At 30.2% G+C, this 25,493-nt stretch overlaps 6 protein-coding genes across 8 annotated transcripts in view; 3 read left to right on the forward strand and 3 right to left on the reverse strand.

Annotated features, from left to right (window-relative positions):
• Positions 1 to 1,373: 1,373 nt before the first annotated feature.
• Positions 1,374 to 6,478, reverse strand: LOC122513298. The gene is made up of 2 exons (XM_043629585.1): positions 3,168 to 6,478; positions 1,374 to 3,059 (listed from the first exon to the last, which is right to left on the reverse strand). Exons 1-2 carry the CDS (start codon positions 5,673 to 5,675, stop codon positions 1,401 to 1,403), a joined length of 4,167 nt encoding a protein of 1,388 aa, XP_043485520.1. The 5' UTR covers positions 5,676 to 6,478; the 3' UTR covers positions 1,374 to 1,400.
• A 1,081-nt stretch (positions 6,479 to 7,559) lies between these two features.
• LOC122513327 (ER membrane protein complex subunit 2-like) lies at positions 7,560 to 10,590 on the forward strand. Its single transcript, XM_043629651.1, has 7 exons — positions 7,560 to 8,044; positions 8,170 to 8,283; positions 8,380 to 8,530; positions 8,611 to 8,754; positions 8,839 to 8,995; positions 9,069 to 9,164; positions 9,351 to 10,590. Exons 1-7 carry the CDS (start codon positions 8,011 to 8,013, stop codon positions 9,522 to 9,524), a joined length of 870 nt encoding a protein of 289 aa, XP_043485586.1. The 5' UTR covers positions 7,560 to 8,010; the 3' UTR covers positions 9,525 to 10,590.
• Positions 10,591 to 10,645: 55 nt separating this feature from the next.
• On the reverse strand, positions 10,646 to 13,493 carry LOC122513321 (tRNA (guanine(10)-N2)-methyltransferase homolog). Its single transcript, XM_043629638.1, has 9 exons — positions 13,217 to 13,493; positions 12,864 to 12,926; positions 12,485 to 12,730; positions 12,235 to 12,369; positions 11,870 to 12,133; positions 11,569 to 11,707; positions 11,256 to 11,454; positions 11,020 to 11,146; positions 10,646 to 10,935 (listed from the first exon to the last, which is right to left on the reverse strand). Exons 1-9 carry the CDS (start codon positions 13,268 to 13,270, stop codon positions 10,774 to 10,776), a joined length of 1,389 nt encoding a protein of 462 aa, XP_043485573.1. The 5' UTR covers positions 13,271 to 13,493; the 3' UTR covers positions 10,646 to 10,773.
• A 439-nt stretch (positions 13,494 to 13,932) lies between these two features.
• On the forward strand, positions 13,933 to 14,623 carry LOC122513338 (cytochrome c oxidase assembly protein COX19). Of its 2 annotated transcripts, none has more exons than XM_043629671.1 (2): positions 13,933 to 14,210; positions 14,466 to 14,623. In XM_043629671.1, exon 1 carries the CDS (start codon positions 13,933 to 13,935, stop codon positions 14,185 to 14,187), a length of 255 nt encoding a protein of 84 aa, XP_043485606.1. In that variant the 3' UTR covers positions 14,188 to 14,210; positions 14,466 to 14,623. The 2 variants fall into 2 exon arrangements, with proteins under 2 accessions (XP_043485606.1, XP_043485605.1); XM_043629670.1 differs by having other exon boundaries at positions 13,933 to 14,183.
• LOC122513333 (phosphopantothenoylcysteine decarboxylase) lies at positions 14,217 to 17,372 on the forward strand. The gene is made up of 3 exons (XM_043629660.1): positions 14,217 to 15,347; positions 15,501 to 15,699; positions 15,789 to 17,372. The coding sequence occupies exons 1-2, from the start codon at positions 14,922 to 14,924 to the stop codon at positions 15,675 to 15,677; spliced, it is 603 nt and encodes a 200-aa protein (XP_043485595.1). The 5' UTR covers positions 14,217 to 14,921; the 3' UTR covers positions 15,678 to 15,699; positions 15,789 to 17,372.
• A 1,974-nt stretch (positions 17,373 to 19,346) lies between these two features.
• Positions 19,347 to 25,493, reverse strand: part of LOC122513307 (matrix metalloproteinase-2-like) — a 118,868-nt gene continuing 112,721 nt past the window's right edge. For both annotated transcript variants that reach the window (XM_043629605.1, XM_043629606.1), the window contains 4 exons: positions 20,767 to 21,203; positions 20,300 to 20,598; positions 19,730 to 19,836; positions 19,347 to 19,617 (listed from right to left, as the gene is read on the reverse strand). In XM_043629605.1, the coding sequence (XP_043485540.1) occupies positions 19,370 to 19,617; positions 19,730 to 19,836; positions 20,300 to 20,598; positions 20,767 to 21,203 (1,091 nt within the window). In that variant the 3' untranslated portion in view covers positions 19,347 to 19,369. The remainder of the gene's footprint in view (positions 19,618 to 19,729; positions 19,837 to 20,299; positions 20,599 to 20,766; positions 21,204 to 25,493) is intronic.

The following is a 25,493-nucleotide window of genomic DNA, read 5'->3' on the forward strand; positions in this document are numbered from 1 at the left end:
TGAAAATGATTTGAAATATACATTTAACTTTGAGGGGGGCAGAAAAATTGGAGAGATATACAATATTTAATATACATGCGATTATACATATATATATATATATATATACATATATATATATATATATATAATTATGATTGAATAATATTTGTATTGGAGAGTAATACAAAGAACCAACATCGATCAGTCTTGGAATTAGAATTACCAATAAAAAATCACCTTTATATGTTGCAAAATATATAAATATAGAAGAATAACAACTAAGATTCATATATATCGTATATGATAGTCTGTTTAATGATAATTAACTAATAAGCCCTTTTTTGCGCAATGAACAGAGAGCGCAATTATTAAACGCGGGCTATCTGTCTCACTTATTACAATTGGGGCCACCGACGACGATGCGCAAACTTCAACGTGCACACTTTCATGAAAAATAGTCATCGTAAAAAAATTACTTACAACGATCGACACGTAAAAGAGTTTAATATTTGTTTTGTTATTTTTCTTTTTTTTTCTTTTTACGTAATAATTAATTATCGGTTAATTGTATTTTTTATGAAATAGGTAATAACTATTAGTTGGCAAACGCGATTCATCTGTAGCCTTTTCTTTCATTAAAAGGAACTACTTGAGGCTTTGAGACACAATTATTAGTCAATCTTTCTTTTTTCTTTTCTTTCCTCTTTCAGTAAACAAACTTCTTTATCCTATGATATATATATATATATATATATATATTTATATATATATTATGAGAGTCTGAAGTCATCTTTTTTTTCTTCTTTATTTTCTTTTTCTTCTTCTTCTTCTTCTTCTTCTTCAAATAAAATTTCTTTATCCTATTATATATAGTTAGAGTCTGAAGTCGCTAGATCTTTTTAATCGTTCTTGATAAAATAAAATTGTTATACGATAAAATATATTTTGAAAATGGTCTAAGTCAATTCAAACTTTAAAAACAACATTTTCGTATGAAATTCAATCAAAATTCTATATTCATAATAAATTTCCATTAATTAAGACTAAAAAAAATTATTAATTAAAATGTCGTTTCATGTAAAAATATATGACTTAGACCACTTTCATAATTATGGGCACATTTAATAATAAAATTTGTGTTTTTTTTTTTAAAAAGATTTTCACGAATAAAATAATAATATCATCATTTTATATAAAATATAATAATGCTTAAAAATCTTTGTGTTGTCATAGAATAGATTTTTTTTATTATAAATTATGTAAAATATGATATTATAAGCTTTCTTTCCTTCTCTGTCTTTTTTCTTTTAAACAATTTGTAAAAATTGTTCTAATTAATAATGGAATCCAATTAAAATAGATCCAGCGTCACAGACTAGTTGATACCGTTATAATACTTAATGAAAATCTAAGATTCATTAGTTTTCAGTATTTACAGGTTCTCGGGCATGATGAATTCTTACATGTTTATTGTGATTAGACTTCGTACCACTTGATTTACCACAAATGTGACATGTGTAAGGTCTTGCTCCTGAGTGCACTCTTAAATGTTCTTTTAGATAATAAGACCTATGGAAAGTTTTGTTGCAAACGTCACACGTGTATGCCTTGTTCTCCTCGTGTTCTTTGACGTGTCTTAAACAGTTATATTTTCTAATGAACTGAGCTCCACAGTAATTACACGTATATGGACGTACGTTTCGATGAGAATTCATATGAGCAGTATAATCACTGTGTCGATAAAATGCGGCGCTACACTGGTTGCACTTGAATGGTTTAGTGCTGCGCGCTGCATGAGTCCACTTGTGCAATTGTAAATTCCATTTGGTACTAAAAGCCTTGGAACATACCTGACATTCGTACGGTTTTTCACCGTTATGGACACGCATGTGAACAGCTAAGGATGATCTCAAATAAATACATTTACATATTGGACACTCGACGTTTTCGTTTTCTCTTTGAGCATCAGGAACAAATCTCCTATTGTGAGCACGACGCATGTGTCGAGTTAAACTAGCCATATGTATAAATCTTTCATTACAGTATGTGCATGCCTTAGGTTTTTCGTCGTGCGTCTCCTTATGCCAAGCTAATTTTTTCTTCGTATGGAATATCTCTCCACACTGACATATGTAGTCTTTTAATTTTTTTTTAATGTTAAGATGATGTCTATTCTTGTGCTGTGTTAAATTGGAATATCTACGAAATGTTTCATTACACAAATTACATTTAACAGGGGCATTACCTGTATGTCCGTTGGTATGTTCATCTAATTTTTGTTTAGTTAAAAATGCCTTATCACATAGCGAACAAGGGAACGGCTTGATTCCTAAATGTCGTTTCATATGTAACTTATAATTCTGTTTTCTATAAAAGTATTTGCCGCATTGTCCGCATTCTAACGGATGTATTTTTAAATGAGCATTAAATAATACAACCGATGGAAATTCTTCGTTGCATATTACGCATTTAGCCTGTTCACGAATACGTTTGGCTACTTCAACTATATGCATTCTCTTATGATGTAATTGTAAAGCTTTTTCACTACTAAATCGTTGATTGCATAATGCACATGTTACTTCTACCGTAGAAGGAATTGTCAAGTTTTCACCTTTCTGATCTGTCTCTATTTTTGTTAAATCTGGCTGTGGCGGTTGAAGTTGATGTAATAATGGTTGTTGATGATATATTTGTTGCACGTGTAACCCTGGTACAAAAATATCATCAAACACATTCATACGACCATCTAATAATTTAATATCTTTAACTTCTGGTGCTTCCATTGCATCTCTACTACTGCTAGGTCCAGATTCTTTGTGCACCATTGTACTATGTACTCTACGTTCTTTAGGACAGTCAAATACCTCGGGGCAATGTGAACACTTAAATGTCCTTTTGGTAGGCGTCTTTCTATCACGATCTAAGAATAAGCTAGATGTAAAATGTGTTGCTAAAGATCGACTATCTAACAATGGACCACTAATTTCATTATCCGATCCTTCCGATTCTTCCCAACTTTCTCTTGCCATTAGATCATAAGAAGTTGACATTCTTGAAGATTCTTGACCCATATAAACCTGTTGCAAAAACAAATTACAATTATTTTTTATATCATAAAATTACCAAAATATAATATACATTAAAAAGAATTATAAATTAATATGAAAATTAATAAAGATAATGACCTGCCAAGCTGATTGTTCTGTACAACCATTACTTTCTTGTTCCGATAATTCACCTCTGGGTGGCATAGTCTCGTCAGCTCGCATATTAACACTTTTGACTTCCTCATCGATACCTGCACCTCCTTCGCTACTGGCCATTGATTGTTGGCTCGTCGCACTAACTGCTTTTTGTGATGATTCACTTATAAATGTACTAGGAACTAAAATTTGGAGTCCATCAAACTCAAAAACGTTCATTGGACCAGCATGAGCATCTTCATTAATATTAAGAAGTTCCATTGACTGTTTCTGAATAATTGATTTGTTAGAATGATAATTCTTTGATTCGGTGCTTGTAGTTGGATTAATAGATTCGGATAAATTTAAGAGACTATGATTTTTGTTATTAGGTAACGAATAAGAATCTTCTATTAAAACAGGTTGTTGTGAATGAATTGGCGGAAATAGGCTAACGTGTTCTGTTATTACAGATTGATGATAAACATGATTAGAATTATCTCCTTTCTTTTCCACGTTTTCACGTACATTCTCTTCGTATTTATCTACTTTAACTTCTTCTTCAATCTGAGGGCAACTAATAGGATCCTTTTCTATCGTAATTTCACCTAAATCGTTACTTTCCTCATCGTGACTCAAACTATCTGCATCCATATGACAAAATGAATGTACAGATGCAGGAGAACAAGGTTTACTTAAATCTTTTCTAACTCTTAGTACTGATATACCGCTAATGGCAGACAATGGAGTATGAGATCTAACAACATCTGAACTTTCGCCATATTTTGTGAAAGGTGTATGAGGACTAGGTATTGCTTCTATTTCCATATCCGCTTCATCAAAATTATCTTCTGTCACATTCTTCTCTTCTTCCTCTTCCTCTTCTTCATCTTGCAACGTGGTAGCATCAAATCCAGCAGGATAAACACTGAGAAATTCATTCGACCCATATTCAGAACGTACTGAATACGTTCTAGTCGATTTCTTTCGTACTGCTGGCGAAGGTGGAGCAGATAAACTCTCCTTGTAATGATATAAAATATAATTTTTGTCAGATTTTTCTTCAACGCATATTTTTGGTTCCTCTGTTATTTCCATTTCTATATGACATTCATCAGTATCATCATTATTTTGAGAACTCGGAGTAACATCTATTATATTAGGAGTTATTATTTCTTCGTCTGTGTGAATCGACGAATTTCCTTTTTCTTCTTCTTCCTGCTGTACTACATCATCCTCCTTGGTTGTAGAATTATTAAATTCCGATTCCATAATATTGATTAATAACTGTTCCAATTGTTCAACCTCAGGTTGCACTATATCTTTAATCGTTTCTATAGCAGGAACTTGAGATGGGACAGATTCATTTTCGCTTTTTTCCTTTTCCTCGGTTAAAGATTTATCCTCTTCTATTTTTTCTTCTTCAATTTCCAAAGCACTTTCTAATACACCTTGAGGATTTACATCGAGTTTACTACTATCATCTTTGTATTCTTGATCGAACCTTTGAGTTTCTGATTGTTCTTCGTAATGAGTAGATTTGCATTGTACGATAGAAGCAACCATGTGCGTTGTTTCTCTTTCATCTATATCAGGCAGTACGCTTTCGGCATTCTCGTCGTCTTCATTTTCGATGTTACAAGTTATAGTTAAAGATCTAGGAATGGAATTGTATTCGTGTTGCACGCTATTTTGATCCTGAATAGTATTATTTTGTATTTGTTGCGTTCTATGTTCTAATTGAATTCTATTATTATCATTTCCATCTTGTTGTATGGAAGTATTATTGTTGGATACTTCGGGCGATGCAGGGAAATTAATGTCAGGCAGATCATGTTCGTTTTCTACTTCTGGCTCTGGCAATATTTCAGGTAAGATCTGTTTAGGTTCAGAACTATTGACAGGTACTGTGATGGTAGTCCTGGTATTAGTTTCGCCTGACATACTAACCACAGGTCTCATCCTAGTGGTATTAGGAATGGCTGCAACCGGAGAGATCATTTGAACAGTAGGTATCTGTTGCTGTTGATACATACCATAAGGATTATACAACATTTGCATCATCTGATTAGTCTGTGGTGCCATAGCGTACTGCGGTATCATCATGGTCCCATTATTGACAAATTGTTGATAACTAAAGGAGGCAAACTGAGGAGGCATCATAGTACCGATGGGTGGACATTCAAATATAGGCCCTATGGGGTACGGTGACTGTGCGGCAGATACATGCGCAGTAGTCTGTTGTTGTTGTTGTATGTGTTGTTGCGGTGTATTCTGTAGTGATTGTATACTAGAAGTAACAGAAGGTATTGACATAGAAGATTGAAGTTGTTGCGTCTGAGAGCTTGCTTTAATGAGTGCCTCTATGACCTGTTCCTTGGGATGTGTATCCAAATGTCTTTGAAGGCTAATACCTTCACGCAAATAAAGAGTACAAACGGGACAGGCCAAGGCCCCCCCTGGGTTGGATGGACCCCCCGTTGTAGGGTTACCAACGATGCCGATATCCATCGTGTCTAACGTGGTACGTCACTGGTAGAAATCTTTCCAACTTAAAACGCGGCAGGTCACGTCAAAAAGTGACTAATTCGATCGGTGATAGTATAAAATAATAAGATCGTGTTAAAGCCGGCTTTATTATTATGAGCTTTAGCAATTACGTGAGATATATAGATTTGTCTCTTTCTCTCTTGTCTAGTTATCTCGTACCGCGTTAGTCTCGGCCGGCGGCGGGCGACTCGGGTCGCATTTCTCGGGCCCTGGATCAGGCCTCTGGACTCGCTCGGACGCAACATACCCAACACGGTGTTGAAGCAAGCTCTGCCCCAAAAATATCGACGTCCATGGCTGCCTTCTTCTTGGGTCTTGCGATGGAGTTACCAGCACAGCACTCGGCGGACAAATCGATATCCCTGTTAAATCGCCAAGCCTCCCCTGCGCTGCTCCTTATTAAATTACACCTGCACGTACCACGTAGGGTCTAACACAGTCGGTCGAACAAAGCCGGCCCGACCCTCCACCACCACGATGTTAACTTTATCAAAAACCCACCTTTAATCTTTACTGATTGATTATCAAAACGACATGTTTTTACTCTCTATTACTATTTCCCCCAAAAACACAACATAAAACAGCGACGAACAGTAGTATTTCGCCAGGGAATTAGAGCAACAAGAAGTCTGCCTGGTGAGCATCGCGCGCCCCCTTGCAGATTCCCATTACAGACACAGCCCTGCCTTACTCGCTCGGTGGACGGAACCTACCGATTATAAACACCTGTTTTCTATCCTACCGACAGGTCACACTGCATATAACCCTCAGGGACGTATTTATGATCATTGGTGTCCTTCCTTTTACTTCTCAATTCACTTTATATTCTTTTTTCTTACTTTATTTTCAAACTTTTCAATATCTTTTTTTATCAATATTTTATTCTCTTTGCCTTCTTAATCCATTTGATTTTATTATTCTACTTATTAACGTATATTCTGGAAAAAATTAAAAAATGTTAAATATGAAATTATCAATAGAATTTATACTGGAATGATAAATATGAATGTTTTCTTATTAAATATTTTTGTTTTATATTATTATTATATTAATTATGGCATTCTTGTGTGTACGGCCTTGGAGATTATTATGACAAAAAGGTAATTGTGAATGCATAGAGGCGCACAGGAAAATGGTGTTAGCTATTTGTTTAACAGCGCCCTCACTTCGATTAACTAATCATATTTAAATATATACAAAGCGATATATATATAATTAATATTATAGTATGTAAGATAATAATTATTGATATTAATAATTATAGTAATATCGAATTCCTTAAATTATGGTGTATTGAGAAGTAATTAAAACAATTTCTTGTCGAATCATTCTTCATTAGTAATCATCGGCCATGTTGGTAAACTGAAGTGGCGCGAGTTTTCAAATTTAAATAGTCAACTAATATTTAAATATACCTATAAAAAACAATACATACACATAATTAATATAATAGCATGTAATATAATAATTATTGATATTATTAATTATAGTAATATCGAATTCCTTAAATTATAGTGTATTGATAAGTAATTAAAACAATTTTTGTCGAATCATTCTTTCTTAGTAACTATTGTTCATGTTGGCAAATTAAAATAGCGCGAATTTTTAAATTTAAAAGACATCGATTATATTATTTTCTGTTTCATACGTATATATATATATATATTTTGATTTATTCACATATATCTTGTAGATAATTTAAATAATACTAGATATAATATATTTTATTTAAATTAGGCCAAATAATATATATATATATATATATATTTAATTCTGATAAAGAAATGGGGGCGCTGTATTTCAAATACTTCAGCAGTGTGTCGCATCTAAAATAAATCTATATCACCAATTTCCCCCACTATTCCCGTTTTACTAGATTGGTGATAATAAGCAGTATTATTTTCCTTCATGTTGAATCGTAATTTATAATTAAATCATAATGATTAATCTATGTTAAAAAGAAATTTAAAAAATAACATTTGTCGTGCTTGTGTGAGAAAATTGATTTTGAATATTTTAAAACGAATTTATGTGACATATTAAATTGATATAATCGAATATCGTACGACCTCTTTATTTGGCTGGATTATTTCATTTTAATTAATTTGTCCTTTGATCATTCGAAAAGCGTACGAATAACCAACAAGAATTAAAAAAGATAAACGTGAATTATCGTTGATTGTGATTTTTTGACAATATGCTAATGCGATTTAATATCAACACTGTATAACCTCTTTAATATTGCTAAATTTCTATTATTTAATATTATTTATTATTTCCTAACCTACTTTTCATTATGGAGGGTCGTTATGATAAATTAACTTGGTTAGGTAAGTACCTCTTTTTAAATCATTAATATTCATAAGTTAAATAACAAAAGGAATTTATTAAATTTGGTACGCAGCTTACTGGAAAAAATGGAACATTAATTTTCTTTTTTATTTTTATATTTCAGAAGTTAGAGATTTATTTAGAACGTGGAGAGAAAATTCAGAACGGCAAAGTAGAGATGTCGTTAATTTATGGGAAAATGTATTAGCGGGGAAGGTCAATCAACTTGGCAATGAGAGTAAGAATTTAACTTTGTCATTAAGAGTATAAAATATTTAATTGATTGTGTATAATCATATTTTTCATTTTACATTTGATTTGAAATCTTTTATAGAGTACCTAGTACTGGAACAAGTTTGCGTAGCTGCCTTGGACTGCTATCGTTTATCGTTAGCGGATTATTGTATTAAAATATTGATGTTAGAGTTTCCTGGTAGTTTGCGAGTTCATAAATATCATGCTATGCATTTGGAAGCATTGGAAATGTATGTATTTTTTATTATGAAGTATACAAAAACATTTGTACAATAATTAGTATACAGTAGTCTTACATTTGTATTTTTAGGTACGACGAAGCAATAGAAGTTTTAGATTCTATTATTAAAAAGGATGAAACTAATGCAGCTCCTAGAAAACGACGTGTAGCTTTGTTAAAAGCTAAAGGTAAAATATCGGAAGCAATCAAGGAACTTACAGATTATTTAAAAAAGTAAGTAAAATTTATGAAATATTTGGAATTATATTTTGTTATTTATTTTTAATTATTATAAGTAATAAATAATTTTACATGCAGGTTCATGAGCGACCAAGAAGCATGGCATGAATTATGCGATTTGTATTTACAAGAACACGAATATTCCAAAGCGGCATTTTGCATGGAAGAATTAATATTACACAATCCACACAGTCATTTAATTTATCAAAGATATGCAGAAATAAAATATTCTCAGGTTAATGATATTATTTAACATATAAAAAGAAAAGATTACAATTTTCTTTTTCTTATTATTTCTATGCTTTTAGGGAGGGTTCGAAAACATGGAATTGGCGAAAGCTTATTTCTGCCAAGCTGCGAAATTAAATCCGAATAACATCAGAGCACTTTATGGTTTACTGTTAGTAAGTATTTTTTCCTATAAATAAATTTTAATGATAATAATAATAGTAATGTCAAAAATTGTTTGAAAGGTAAAGATCAGGCGTATAGAAAAGTCAGCAAAGGTTAGAGCAGGATTAGGTGCAGAGAAAATATTCAAAAAGTAAAATATTCAATTGTATTATTAATTTATTTTCTTTTCTTTTTAGGCAACAAACAGTATTGCTACATCACCAAAGTGTCCATCATCTAAGAAAAAAGATGCGATAAAGTTGAGCGAATGGGCTGCTAATCAAATTGAAAAACAATATTCAAGTAAAGTTTCCGAAGAAGAAGTTAAAAATATAGAAGGATTACTAGGACAATTGCAAGTTGAGGCTTAGATATTGAAAATGCATTTAGTCAATGTTCATATTTCAAATCAAGATTTAGGATTTTGTAAATTTGTTTGAATGTTGTAATATATGTAAATGCATTAATCCGTAAGAGAAAAATACTGTCTTTCTGAAAGAAACGCAGTCAAGAAAAACAAACTACAATGAATAATAACTGTGCACACAAACGCATTTGCAATGGAAAGAACATTTCTGATCATATTTTCAAAGTTTACTAATTCTGTATAGTGTATCAATCATTTTTTAAATGATTTACACTATTGAAAGATCCATACGAATCACATAATTCATATTATTGTACTCCAATAAGTATAATCAGAAAAAATCAAACTTAAAATTTTGGAGACGTTCCAGACGTTTAAAAAAAAAATGCATTTTACCTAGCATTTTGACTTGCACTTAAAAAATAATAATTATTATTTTATTATCTAATATTACATTAATTTGCGATATTATTTAAATACAATTTCCGTTAAAAAAGAAAGTGCACAGAACTGAAAACACAACCACTTCTAGTATTCCTTAAACTTAGTCTCATCACAATCTCTATTTATTTTATGAGGAAGTTTAAATTATCCCCTTAAATTAGAACAATGCATGAGACTCGTGTTACGCTTTACAGTCCAAAAATGAGAAACACAAGTCCTACTCAGGTTGAATATAAGCACGAAATATATACCATTAATTTTAATATGCAGCTCAGTGCATTCAATCACAGTGCAAGGGGTTAAATTGTGAAATATAAATAATATAATGTTGAGAGAGAGAGAGAGAGAGAGAAAGGGAGAAAGACATAAACACAAAATAAGAAAACTAATTGAAAAATGTTGAGACGATAGACAAAGAAATCTGTTGGATTTAAATGTTGTCATATCCACGTTGCTTTAAGAATATTAATGATTGATAAATTAATAATATTTATATATAAATTTCTTTTTAATTGCAATGTTGCTCATTAATATTCTTGAAAAATTAAATTTGTAGTACACAAGAGTGTAGTTGTATTGTGGTTTTGGAGATTTTAAATAAATATATACTTTAATACGAGTAAAAAGATAATAATAAAATTAAATTAAACATTTAAATAATGCATACAGTACACAAATATATTTTGTGCTTTTTTTTTTTTTTACTTTCGATGAAAAATTAAATTATATCGATAATAACAACAATGTAGATGCTATGAAGTATGTATCGGTTAAACAATTTCTGTTAGACAAAAAAAATCATTGTTCAGTCATCTTTCCATACTTTCACCGTTACTTTTCTCCCAATCTTCTTTTCTCTTAGCCCTTTCCGTAGCTCTTTTCATTCTTCTTTCTTTACGTGTTTCATCTCTCAATGCAAAATACTTTTCTCGAAAGTCAGTTAAACACGTAGAGTTAATATCATCAGTTTCCTATAAAAGAAAATAATTTTAACGTTTTTCTAGATTCATTAAATTATTACAAAAGAATTTTATCTAATAGGGAAAATAATTTACCTGCGGTTCTTTAACTTTCTCATAAGTTAATAATCTACGACTCGTGTAATTACTAAGAACCTGTTCTGAATTGGCTATTAATCTTAAACAAGGATGTTTAGGTAATTGATTTGTAGAATAATGATCTCTGCAAAAATAAAAAACTATTGAATTCTTAACATGTAATTCGATACATTATATTATTTATCAGACAAAGAAAAATAAATAATCAACTTCAACGATACAAAGAAAATTACCTAAATATTGGATACCAGCATACTAATCTGCCAGTAACTTTTAAATGTTTAGCTGCAAAGTTTAATAAATCTTTAAAAATTTGCGGTAAGCCATATTCAACTTTGGAAGGAATGTGAGTCGATACTTGATGTTCCTCAATAATAGGATTGGCTTTCATTGTTCCTATACGTTCAGTCGACTCTCTAATACCATAAGGTGCTACAATAAAAACTTCTTTAGATCTCTCTTTGAAAAAGTAATGAAATTAAATCATGAACTTTTGTAAAAAATAAAAGTCATACTTATATCATTTCTTAATTAAAAATAACTTACGATCAGTAATAATTGCATCTATAAACATATTTGATTTCCATAAAGGATAGGAAAAATCTGATATCACTACGTCAAGATAATGAGAACTTTTTCCATATTGTTCCATATTCGCTGCTACATTTTCATCCTTTTCTCTAGTCTAAAATTAATTACGTTTTCATTAGTATAATTTATAAAGCGTATTACAAAATATTTAACATCTTAGGTACCGTACATCACAAATATTTTTTACCATTGAAAGTCATACTATATAGTGAAAAGTTAAAAGGAAAAAGAAAATATGCTATGTAAATGATCTTACTTTTTGTGTTATACGAGTAGGCCTTGTACGTCCATGAAGCATCAAAAAATCAATATCTGTACCTAACGTATAACCACCGAAATGTGATGCAGCAACTAATAAAGAACCAGTACCAACAAAAGGATCAAGAACGATATCTCCAGGTCTAACTAGAGCTTGATTCGCCATAATCAATGATAATTGAGGATCCATCGATGTATTACCTATAAATTTTCTTCTTTTTAAAGAAAATTTTTGTATCAAATCTCTTTGCCCATCTGCGATCTAAAAAACAAATTGTATTTAATTATAAATTCAAAAATCATTAGCTGCAATAATAATAATAATAATAATAATAATAATAATATTAATATTAAAAAATGTACCCATCTGCCGAAGAATAATTCGTAAGGTTTATCCGGAATTTCGTTAGGATCTAAACCGTAGAATTCAATGTAATAGAAAGTTGTATCCGGATTCTTCAATTTAACAGGTCCTTGCAATGGTAAATAACTGAAAGACTTTTACTGATCATGATATTTTGAAATACATCAGTATTATATGCTCAACATATTAATGAACATTTTAAATTTATAATAGTAATTAAATGTTGATAATTATAAGGAATTAACTTACTTCAATTTTCTGGATCTTTTCATATTGTGAAAAATGTTTACAAAATGTTTCGACTATTATTTTAAATGATTTCTCTTTATCGGTGTACATTTTAATTTGTTCTAATGGATACTTTTTTAAATTATTATGCAATTCATCGTAATCCTTCCCATTTGCCCATAATTCCAAACAAAATCTAAGAGATACTGCTCTACTTGCTATTTTATGTACAGTTTTTTCTGATGATATATCGACTATCCAATATGGCTAAAAAATAAGATAATAATTATCATTTAATTAAAAAATAATTAACAAATATTATTATTATTATTATTATTATTATTATTAATAATATAAACTAGGGAGCGAAACGATCCAATAATTTGTTAGATTTCCTTACTTGGTCTCTTTTTGATATTACAGGTAAATTTACACCAAACATATAAAAAATAGATTCCATTTCCTAAAAAAAAAAAATAATCATTCATTTAATATTATATAAATTAATGTATTATACATCTATACAGGATATTTATTCCAGGACACTTTGTATATATATAAATATGTATAAATATTATTTTTAACAAATAATTTAAAAAAATAGAAAATATAACCCTTAAAAATCATAACAGACATATGGTTACAAATATGTATAAATATTTATACATATTTATAAAAAATATATATTATTTGTAAGGTTTAATTTGAATTTCATAATTTTTTATGTTGTGTCATTTATTTTAAAAAACTTACAGGTAATCGAAAATCAAGGTGTTCATGAGCGAACCAAAACAGATATCTTTTCATTGTTAATTAATTATATTAATGTCTACAAATTCACTGAAAATTATATTCTCATTACTTTGTACATTATTTTTATTTTTCTTTTTTTTCTTTTATTTTTTTTGTATACATTCCTTATACATATTTTTTCTAATTATTATGCATTAATATTGTATCAATATTACAATACCGCGCCATTTTTTAGGACAAATTTATATACATAACCATAAAAATGTAGAGTGTAAACTACATGGTAAAAAAGTAAATAAGAAAGCCACCTGGTATTTAATTAAAAAACTAACTGGCTAATTGTGATTGGCTACTCTAAATAAAATAAAATATTACATAAATAAATAATTTCAATAATATTTATCTAAGATACTTAATATTACAAATGAAAAAAAATGTTAGATTTAATTAGAATTAATTAAATAGAATTTTAATCATTACACAGAAGTTGCTGATAAATTCTGACAGATGGCGTTAATCGTTGACAGAAATAAAAACTAATATGGCGATCATAGAAGCATGTTGCATTGTTCGTGTTTTAAGTGGATATTAAGTGGGACAATTAGGAGTTCTCTACGTTAAAATACATAGTGCATTCTGTTTAAATTGATTATTATTCTTTTTTTTTCCTACAAGTGCATATATACACATTATATATATCTAATTAGAATCAAGTTATGTCCTCGTTTACGTTTGGTCAAAAATTGTTCACACCAGTGCCACCCGAAAAAGGTAGTTTTCCCCTCGATCATGAAGGCTTCTGCAAACAAGTAATGGTCAACTATCTTCGATGTTTATTAGAACATAATAATCAAAATACAATGTGCAGACATATTGCCAAAGATTATCTCGGTTGTCGAATGGATAAGGATCTAATGGCGCGTGAAGATTGGTCGAAATTAGGTTTCACTGATGAAGTTAAGGAAACGTAACAATTTAACAAATATATTTAACCGTAATTAATTATATAATAATAACAATAATAATAACAATAGTAATAATAATAATAATAATTTCAAGATTAATCATCATATACGTAATATCTCTGTCACTGTTTGTATTCCCAATGCTGACTTTGTCGATTAAAAATAAAGTTAGACAAAAATTGAGAATACTACGATATATAAGATAAGATTAAATCTATTGTTATCGAACTACGATAAGTTATTGCGTGTGTCTTTCTAAGACAATTAATGTTTATGCGTTCTAGAAATGGATAGAGTGCAAGTTCAGCCGCATGTGATTCGTCATCACATTTAGAAAATTTATATATAATACACGTATATAAACTGCCAGTAAAAAAATATAAACGTTTAGAAGAAAAATTGTTGGTAGTGCTTTAGAAGGTTTAATGAAGTTTAAGATAAAGTATATACCAAATTGTTACTAACCGTACTTAGTCTACGTACACCATTTATGGTATAACACATATTGTTGAAGAAAGAAATAAGAAGAAAATCAAGTATCGAAAGATAAGTTGAAAACTTATTGTGACAACATAGAAGGCCTATTCTATATCGTAAGCTTAAACGTTTACGTTTATAGAATCTATATAAAAGGTAAAATAAATCTATTTGGAATTATCGAGCATATTATTTGCATCGCTGCTTCTTAGAGAGTGTCGCTTTAAGCCAAAACTCGCTTTATATTGAAATTAATAAGAACAATGGCAAGCGCCTCAAGAAAAAGAGTATTAATCGGTTGCACTGGTAGCGTTGCGACTATTAAGCTGCCTCTATTAGTGGATAAATTGTTGAAAAATAATTTGGAAGTAAGAGTGGTCGTTACTGAAAAGGCGAAGCATTTTTTTAAAGAAGCAGAATTATCGCCAGGGATTCAAGTTCTATCCGATACCGTCGAATGGGCTGCATGGCAAGACCGAGGAGATCCAGTTTTGCATATAGATCTTGTTAAATGGGCTGATCTTTTCTTAATTGCACCCCTTGATGCTAATACTCTTGGGAAAATGGCAAGTGGAATTTGTGACAATATACTCACCTGCGTCGCTCGTGCTTGGGATCGATCTAAACCTTTATTATTCTGTCCTGCAATGAATACTAAAATGTGGGAACATCCAATTACCAGACAACAGGTACGAAACTTTATTATTTAATCTTTTAACTACTTTCTACAGCCTTGTATCTTTGTACGTAACACAGAGATTACAGAAAGATTAATGAAAATATTTAAAATATATTACTAAAACTTATTTCAGCTCTAATCGATTGAATATTTTCATTAATAGATCTCGTTACTTAAATCATGGGGTTACAAAGAATTACCATGTGTTTCTAAAACTCTCATGTGTGGTGATACAGGAATGGGTGGAATGGCAGAAGTTGATACAATCGTTGGAGAATCTCTGGATTATCTTAATCCATGGAATTTCATGCCTCCACGTCGTTTTACAGTTAGGGAGTAATAGCAAGAATTATTAACTACAAGTATCAGATTTATTTATTGTAGTAGCATTGTCGCACTCGAATGTCGCTTTCTTTCTTTTGGCTTTTCGTTTTATTACTTTCTTTTTTAGCTCACCGAGTAAATCGATCGTTAGATTTCACTTGATATAGCACGTCTTTGGAAATCTTCAGTAAATAAACGATTGTATGGTTATACGTCGTGTTTATTTTTAAATGGAATATAGAAAAAGGTTGAATTTAAATACTCCCAAGGAGGTTTCTCTACTCAGGAATGTATCAACGGAATGAGCACGGATAGGACATGTAAAAATAAAGTATAATTGAAATTTTAAATGTTCCGAAAGAGAGTCGAAGGCACCATCTTATGATTGAATTCTAAAGTATTTTATTATTTATCTATGCTTAATGTATTTTAAAATTCGCAGTAACTTTACTTTAGAATTCACAAAGATCGTATTGCTTTCTCTCTCTTTCTTCAAATTGGAACACTTTAGAGCGGTACTAAAAATTTATTGAATTATGGGTCACCGAAAGTAATGAACAAGGTTGTGATTTTAGTTCGCATTTTTAAAGTAAATATGCTGTGAAATGAAAAGGATAAATAAATTTGTTTTAAATAAAAAGTGTATAAAAATATTTAACAAGGTGTTTAAAGCTTGTAAAATTAAAATTAAAGTGAACTGGAATCATTGCCATTACGATACAACCTCAACTAAAGAATAATATTACGTTAAATGAATAATAGATAGAAAGAAAATATATTACAATAGTAATTATGTAAAATATTAATCGGATGGATATGAACGAAAAAAGATGCATATAAATCTTACAAGTGTTTTAAATGAATGATAGAAGAATCAAAACCATGTAACTTTCTTTTTTTTATTTTATAATATATTAGCTACCGGTGTCACAGATTTGTGATTATAGTGTTCAATCAGACATAAGTTCTGAGCAGGGATTGAAATCTTTTCTCCACTGAGTTGTAGCAAACACGTGCACTTAACGATTTCATTGTCACTTTGTGAAGCTTTACACGACAAAATGTAATCACTTGTTAGAAAAAGAAATTACTATTCTTTCGGTTGAGGTTGTTGCAACTTTCTCCGTCGTTTGTGAAAATTGTAAAAAACTGTAAAAAAAGAAAAAAAAAAAAAATAAGAAAGAAATAGAAAAAAGAAAACAAAAGAAAAGTTGTGTTGTAAACATATCGTTTAAAAAATGTTCCACAAAATGCAAATGTACATGTTTTTGCTAAATATATAATATATATATATATATATGAACAGGATACTTGAGGGTTTTCCAATCAAACGGTGTCAGTGTATTTTATGCATAAAAATAAGAAATTAATGTTTTATAAATATAGGTCCATTTACAGCTTTATTCAAGAGTTACAATTTAAATGATTCGCAATTATTTGGCAACGATAATCATATTTAAATTTCTAGTTGATTATGTTTTATGCTCATTTATGATGTTTTATTATTATTAAATTAATAAAATACCAATTTAATGCTGACACGGTTTGGTTGGAAATCTTTTAGACATTCTGTATATACATAGAATATATGTATATATTAAAAGAAATATTTTCTAATTTAATTATGTTTACCATTTATTATTATAAAGCAAAAAGATCTTGTTCAATAAACAAATTACATAAAAATTACACGACAGATTTTAACAAAGAATTACACATTATATTTCTTTCCTTCGTTAAGGATTACATTAAGAAGAGAGAAATATGTTCGATCTCTCTCTAGCGTGTGTAAAAATAATCAATTGTTTTCTTATCATACATATGAAGCGCTAATTAATAATATAAAAATTGCATCTTTTGCTACATCATCTCATTAAATTCTAATTTTTTGTTTTCTTTTCTATTCGGAATATCCGGAGAGGTGGAAAAAATGCTGCACGTATAGGATATAAAAAATAAAATTCAATAAACACGGAGATAGAGGAAATCTATATCGTATTAAAAAAAAAGAAAAAAAAAAAAGAAATATGTTACGTTAAATATATTGTAATTGAGAAATTACAATTCTTTTATTTATTAATTGTTTTTTTTTTTTCACATTTTCTTCGTTTTTCCCTTTCAATTAATTAATTATACTTTTAATATAATTTTTGATTTGTTATTAATAATAAAAATTACTTTTTCCTCTAATAAAGCACTTATATGTATATTCGTAAAGATTTAAAATTCCGAAAACATATTTTTTTTGTATGCTTCCTCGACGCATTTTCAATATGCTTAATTAATAATATTTAATCGCACCTTTGCGTATTATAAATATCACAGTTTATAAAACTGACGACACGATCGTGTCTTTTAAGATAAATTATTTATGTATTTAGGTAATAATTATATCTGTATATATATACGTATAAGGTATATACGTTTAAAGAAAATAACATAATACGTTAAAAAATTAATTACGTTCGACTATAATTATACTAAAAATTCATATCGCCGCGTAGACATTAACGGAGAGCGAAACTAAATTTATATATAAAAACGTATTATATTTTATATATATATATATATTTATATTAAAAAAAAAAAAATAATTATATATAAAAAATAGGCAGTATGCGTAAACCAAAAAAGTGATCGTAGAATGTGTACATTCAGGATGTAGCAAAATCAGCATCAAGATCAGATCGGTAACGCATCCTAAAATATTTTTATTATTGGTCCGGTAGAATTATTTTATTATTATCAGTTCCGATCTTTTCGGTGCAGTAAAAAATCTGTTATAATAAATGGATTATATTATTGTTATTATTATTATGATTAATTTTAATGGCAAATTTTATTATTCGAGTGAATTGGTCAAAAAATGTTCCCATACAAAAGATTCCTATAATATTGCAGTGTAAAAAAATATTTCTCATTTTCAGGACTTTTTAATTTACGCATTAATGTTCCACCTCTCTTTCGCTCTTATTTCTACGATTTAATGTCATGGCCATAATAATTAGGCGACAAGGCAGTGTATGTTGTAAATCTCATGCCATATTTTATGCTCCTCTTTTTTTTATTTTTTTTTCATTATCATTATTTTATTATTTATTATTTATACGGAGTAATATATAATATATATTTATATATAAATTATAAATATTAAGTTAAATATGTGTTAACGTTATAAATTGTTGTTGCGTCGTGTTATTTTCTTCTTTTTTCTGTTTTTTAATTTATATATATATATATAAAAAGAGATGCAACGTATAAAAATATGATATTACGTTTGAAGTAAGAATTATGCGTGTGTAATAAGGCAATTATTATAGCAGATATACAGTTCTTGAACGATAGAACTGTCGTCCTTGGTAACTATTGATTTTTATTTTTTCATTTCTTTTTATCTCATTGATCGATTCATTTATTTTAACAAAAAGAATTATACCTATATTACTTTTTTCAAACAATTAGGTTTGAATTAGGTAAAAAAACAAAAAAAGAAAGGTGCCTGAACGCCGTTCCAGTGCGTTACACCATAAAAACAAAAAAAAAAAACAAAAAGCACTGTAAATATAATATATATATATTTATATATATATATATTTGGTATAATTATTCTTCGAAGATGTAACAATTTTTCGTATACGATCTTCATTTTTCTTTTTCTTCTTCTTGTTCTTCTTCTTCTTCTTTCTTATTTGAAAGATATTTTTACTATTACGCAAGTACAAAGACGAAAGCTATAAAAGTGAAAATAATAGGAGCGAGCCTTGAAACAATGGAATCTGCTGACGAGCTGACGATCTTTGCTTTCCTAGGAATATTATTTTCAACGTCGTTGGTTTCTAATTTACGAGGACATCCCATCCAAAAGGGTGCAGAGAGTTTTTGTTTCTCATGAGCGACTTTCATCCTGAGATCGTCGAACAACCAGAAACCTTTACCTTTGAAGAAGTAAGTCTTGCCTGGAATAAAAAAAGAAGAGATAATCATTTCGTTAGAAGAATCTTCTTCCTTTTTGTTCAAAGGTTTATTATTATTATTATTATTATTATTATTATTATTATTTGTAATTACCATCTTTCCATTGGAACACAGCATCGATGTCGTTTCCAACGCCACCAAAATTGCTACTTATATCTCTTGGGTAATCCAGTTCAACATAATTAACTGATTCGTCGAACCTGAAAAGATAAAATTTTAAGAAACATGTTTGACGATAGAAAAGAAACCTATAATATTATAATATGTACTCAATTTAAGTAGATAAAATAACGTCACGCGTTTCCATCTTCAATTTATACAGGAAGGGTTGAAAATATAGGACACAAAAGTTTGATGTAAGATTTTTTGGTCTTATTCGAAACTTAGTTTACGAGAAGAAAATTGTGATTTTAAAATTCGAACAATTGAACAACTACGATTTCCTCCAACCCCCATCCCCATCCCTACCCCCACCACCACCCCGTAGAGATTCGTTATCACTTAGATGGATTCGCTATAAAAAGTTTATTTCTCAATAAAACTTTCTACGAGTTTCTTTTTATAACCAGGAAGGGATCCACGTTATAAAGGACAAAAGAACATAAAATCTGAATAAAACTAGAACGTATATTAAAAGGAATAATGATCATTTTGAAAATATACCTCCAATACATGGAACCGCTGAAGAAATAAGTTCTACTGTTGTGTCCCCAAATCATAGCACCGTCAATTTTTTCCAACGACGCTGGAAGACCAAGAACCGTCAATGGTTTTGGATATCCCGATTCGAGATTATTAGCACTGAAGACGTAATATTGTTTCCCTATGAAAAATACTATTTTCTTGTCTGGCCTCTCGTAAACTGCATCCACGTGGTCAATATCTTCTGGTAGATTGAACAACCTCGTTATTTCTGCTGGGTAGCCTTCGTATAATCCTTTGTCACCGATCCTCCATAGATACTATCAATCAACATGAAATTATTTTATTTGTAATTAATATTTGAAGTCTTTCCTCCTCGTGTTAGGTTGAAAAGTTTCCAATCTTGCATTATAGTTATTGGATTAGTTTCTTCCGGTATAATGAAATTGTTGTTAAATTAAATCACATAGAATATAATGATTACTTACGCGTCCTTTGAATATGAACACTTCTCTACGAATAATGCTAATAGCATCATAAGTGGTATCACATTTATTAGGAATATCATCCCTGGGTGATTGTGTCCACCTGATCCTCGGTCTTTGAGAAATCGTTGGTCTACCAGTAGTCGTCATTGTCGGAATTGTGGTAGTGTGGTGTCTATGAGGTTTGTGGGGTCTCTGGGGTCGATAGTCCGGCCTCTCAGTTCTGTAATCTGGTTTCGACGGATAACGATCTGGTCTTCTAGGTCTACCATAGTCCGGATAGTGATTGGGTCTCGTTGGTCGCGTTCTCCAGGGTCTGTAAGTCGTTGCTGGTTTCGTTGTTGTCGTAGTTGTCGTTGTCGTCGTTGTTGGGGGTGTTGGCCTTTCTGGTGGGAATGGTCCACCCGGTATATTGCCCCATAATTTTTCTTCAGGAGCACCTGTTATAAGAAAAAACACAAATTTATACGCGTTCTTCATCTTTTTGATCCAATATTTTTATATTTAAAAACCCCGCACGATTGATGATGATTCATTGGCAAACAAATTTCTTATAGGGGAGGGGGGGTGAAACGAAATATATATTCAAGATAATAATTTAAAGAGGAAAATTAAAGAGATTTAAATGGAATTAAATGGGGAATTATCGGATAGTCTTCGTTGTAATTGCATCAAACGATTAGAAGGAAGAGATTAGATTTGTGCTAACCAATCTGCACCCCTTCCTCCGCTCCCGGTATTTTCGATAACGTTTCTCTATCGCAGCTCGTTTTGTGGGTTATACTAATTAGCTGACCGCATAGTTATGAATATTAATTATCATTCCATCCATTTCCCTTCTCGTTTTCTCTTCTTCTCTCTCTTTTCACGTTACACTATATATATATATATATATTATATTATGCCACATTATCGTATTGATTTATCAATATTAATAATGTCCAAAATCAAATTACTAAATATGAGATTTTTAATAGTAATTAGAATAATATTTATCAATTGGAATTAATAATGTAATATTGTTATTTAAAATGAAAACAATTGTTTGCGAATAATGAAAAAAAAAAAAAAACAAAAAGAAAAGAGAATGAACGTAGTTTTTAAAAATGATGAGAAACAATGCATGTAAAAGGTATTCGCTAATTGATGTTAGAAGGGAAACGGAGCAGGATTTTTCTACATAAAAAATGGTAGAATCAAATTTGTTTTCATAAAATACAATTAAGAAAAATCTGTTCTGAAATTTTCTAAAACTGCATACATATATATATGTATGTGTGAGATTTTTCTTGTATAAAAGATCAATCATAGTTTAACGATATTCAAACGACCTATATATTATATATACATATATATGTATATTAAATTTATACATATGTATAAGAGGTATAAATCGTTGCTTTAGCAAGGAACGCGTTCGTAGTTTCTCTTGCCATTTCCGTCAGAACATAAACTATTCTCTATCTTTCCATCCCCTCCTACCATTCCCATCTCCTTTGAACTAAAATCTTCTGAGGAATTCTCTTTCTTAAAGCAACATCCTTCATATTAATATTATATACATATATATATATATGTGTGTGTGTGTGTCAGTCACACAGTTTTAAAATGTTTAATTCCGTTAAATCGTTATCGCATAGAATAAACTACGTGTTTTTACATTAAAATTGTATTTTTTAAAAACATACGTTGATTTTTAATTTACGCAATGAAATCTCTATGATATTGTAATTATTAATTGACAAAAGAATGTTTTCCTTGTCTAATTTGAGAATAATATTATACGTTAGGATAAAAAAGAAAAAGAAAGATGAGAATTTAGTCGTAGATATAGGAAGAAGTAATCTTGGAAGCTCGTAGTTATCCTAGAAAAGTTAGTAGTAGATTCTCTCCTTGGAATACGAAATTAGCCCTTGGGTTGCTCATTAAGGGATGCTTGGATGGTGCCTGCAATTACGAAGGATTTCCACACGGATCTCGACCACCCATCTCGAAACCCCACGAGGGGTTTCCATCCCTTCAACACCCTACACCACCCTAAACCATTCCTGCAGCACCACCACCACCACCACCACCACTAGCACTGGGATTTTCTGGTCCATCTGTTCCTCTCTCTCTCTCTCTCTCACACATTTTCTCACACTTTCTCTCATTTACTCTTTCGCATACACTATCAGCTAAAAGTTAGAAATCATTTGACGATTTTCGTAAAACACCATATATATTATATATCAAACGTGGGATTTATTTTATAGGCCGGTTCAATAATTATGATATGAGTTTTTTCATTTTTATTTATGTGATACAAAATTTGAATGAGTTTTAATGATCTTTTTTCTTTTTTTTTTAAAAAGGTTCATCATTCATTTTTTATTTCAATTTGTATAACGATTAATAAACTTTTGGCTGATAGTGTATGTATGTATATATGTATGTAGGTATGTGTAGATGAATATAGAAATGTAGACACAAGCACGTAGATATACTAATGGTACATATATATATATAACTAGGTATTTGGTTCAGTTGGAACTCTCCTATCACGTATTTCCTCGACTAAAGGTAAAACGGTGAGATCGATATGATGATATGCATAAATACATCCTAAAGTATAATGATATTTCCTACTAATATTATAATTCCTGATTTTTCTTTTCTTTTGTTTTGTTTTCTTTTTTCCTCTGGAAATTACTGCATACTCCTCCTCCTCCTCTTCCTCCTTTAAAAAATATCATTTTATTTATTCGACAAACGATAATATTCACGTACGCAAAATAACGTTAAAAAGTAACTGAATAAAGCTTGAATTTCTTGTGGTAACTTTTAAAGGTAAATTTAAAACCGTTGGTGAAATAAAACCTAAGTAGTAGTCGTAGAAACTGCAACGTCGTTAAAGTTCACGTCGCAAAATATGTTTTATGCATGCCGCAAGAAACGAAGAAGTTTATGTATTACTCTCGTTCGTTGAGTACCTAACGATCGTATTTTTTTTTCCCCTTCTTTTTTCGCAACCCCCCTCCTCTCCCCCCTCCTTCACCCCTAGCAACCGCGTACTTTATTTTTGATACTTTATTTGATACTTTTACGGTACCCCACCTATATACACATTTTTATTCAATAAAAATATATCTTACTTTTATTTCTATATTTTTTATCTCTCTCTCTCTCTCTCTTTCTCTCTCTCGTATTTTTCTACGTATTATCATACTTTCAATTATAACAATCAAAGAAATAGGATATGATTTTTGATCAATGTGAGAAGATACGAATCGAATGAAATAAATAAAAGTAAAATAAGACTCGGAGCAAAAGAGAGACATAGAAAAAGAAGGATAAAATAAAAGAAAAGAAAAGAAATAGAAATAGAAATAGAAAAAGCAAAAGTATAAAAAAAAAAAGTAAAAAGAGAAAAATAGAGAGGAAGAATACGAGGAGAGCACGGAAATGGATAGTAGGCGGATTGACAAACCGAATGAAAATGAAACCAAAGAGAGAAAAACAGACAAATAAAATGAGTTAGTAAAAGAAAGGGACTGATCCGAATCGACGGACTGAGAAAGAAAATGAAAGAAAATGAATCAAAGAGAAAAATAAAAAGAGATAGAAAATAGGAGACGGAGAGAAACATGTTTGGAAAGAAAATGTGAGTCGGAAATAGTGAAACGCACATTGACGAATAAACAGACAGACAGACAGACAGACACATAGGACAAATAAATGATTCAAATAATGATGAACCTAATTGTTAATCCATAAAGAGAAAAAATACAATGAACTAAGAGATAGAATATTCTTTTCATTGTATAAATGGACACTTAAAAAGAAAAAGAAAACGGAAATAAGAAAGAAAGATTGGTAGACGAAGATGAGGGTTTAAGTATAAGGGTTAGGAGTAGGAAATTGGGGGGGGAGGGAGAAGATAGGAAGACGCAGGTGCCATCATCATCATTTTGGAAGGGTGAAATCTGCACACCTTTGTCTGTTTCTTTAAAACGAGATTTTAGAATGCGATGGGGGTGGAGAAGGAAAAAAACAAAAAAAGAAATGATGAGTGGGTTAGAGGGTGGGGGTGGGGGTGCTAAGGACTACGTTCGTCTCTTCTTCTTCTTCTTTTTCTTCTTTTTTTTTTTTTTTGTTTAATTTTTTTCTTCTTGCGGGAAAGAAAGGAAGCACTTTCGTTCGTGACAATAAATAATGCATCAAATTATTTTAAAACGACCGCCTCTGGCACTTCCCGAATACTATCATCTCTTTCTCTCTCTCTCCTTTTTTTTTATCTTCTCCCTCTCTTTCTTTCTCTCTCTTTTTGTCCCTTTTTAAGGGAACAATAGAGACGCGGATTTAATTCGATATGATTATTCGGGGTAAAACGAACGGTGAGAGAACGAGTGCAGTAATTGTACCGAAAAAACTACGAAAATTGTCAATTCATTCGTTCGTTCATTCATTCATTTGCTAAGTCACTCTCTCTATCATTTATTATTTATTTAATTATTTTTAATTATTTATTAATGAACGTACATACGAACGAACGAACGAATGTTCATTTATTTATTTATTGATTTGAGAGATAAGGAACTTTCTTTATTATTTTAACAAACAAATAATTATAATTATCGGGAGAATAACTAATTGGAAAAAATCGATAATTCTATAGGATTTTGAAATAACAGTTGCAATTTACGTGAAAGATAGAAAACCAATGGAAGGTAAAGAAAAAGAAAGGGAGA

The sequence above is a fragment of the Polistes fuscatus genome, unplaced genomic scaffold (genome assembly GCF_010416935.1).
Source record: "Polistes fuscatus isolate 324 unplaced genomic scaffold, CU_Pfus_HIC Scaffold12, whole genome shotgun sequence".
NCBI lineage: Eukaryota > Metazoa > Arthropoda > Insecta > Hymenoptera > Vespidae > Polistes > Polistes fuscatus.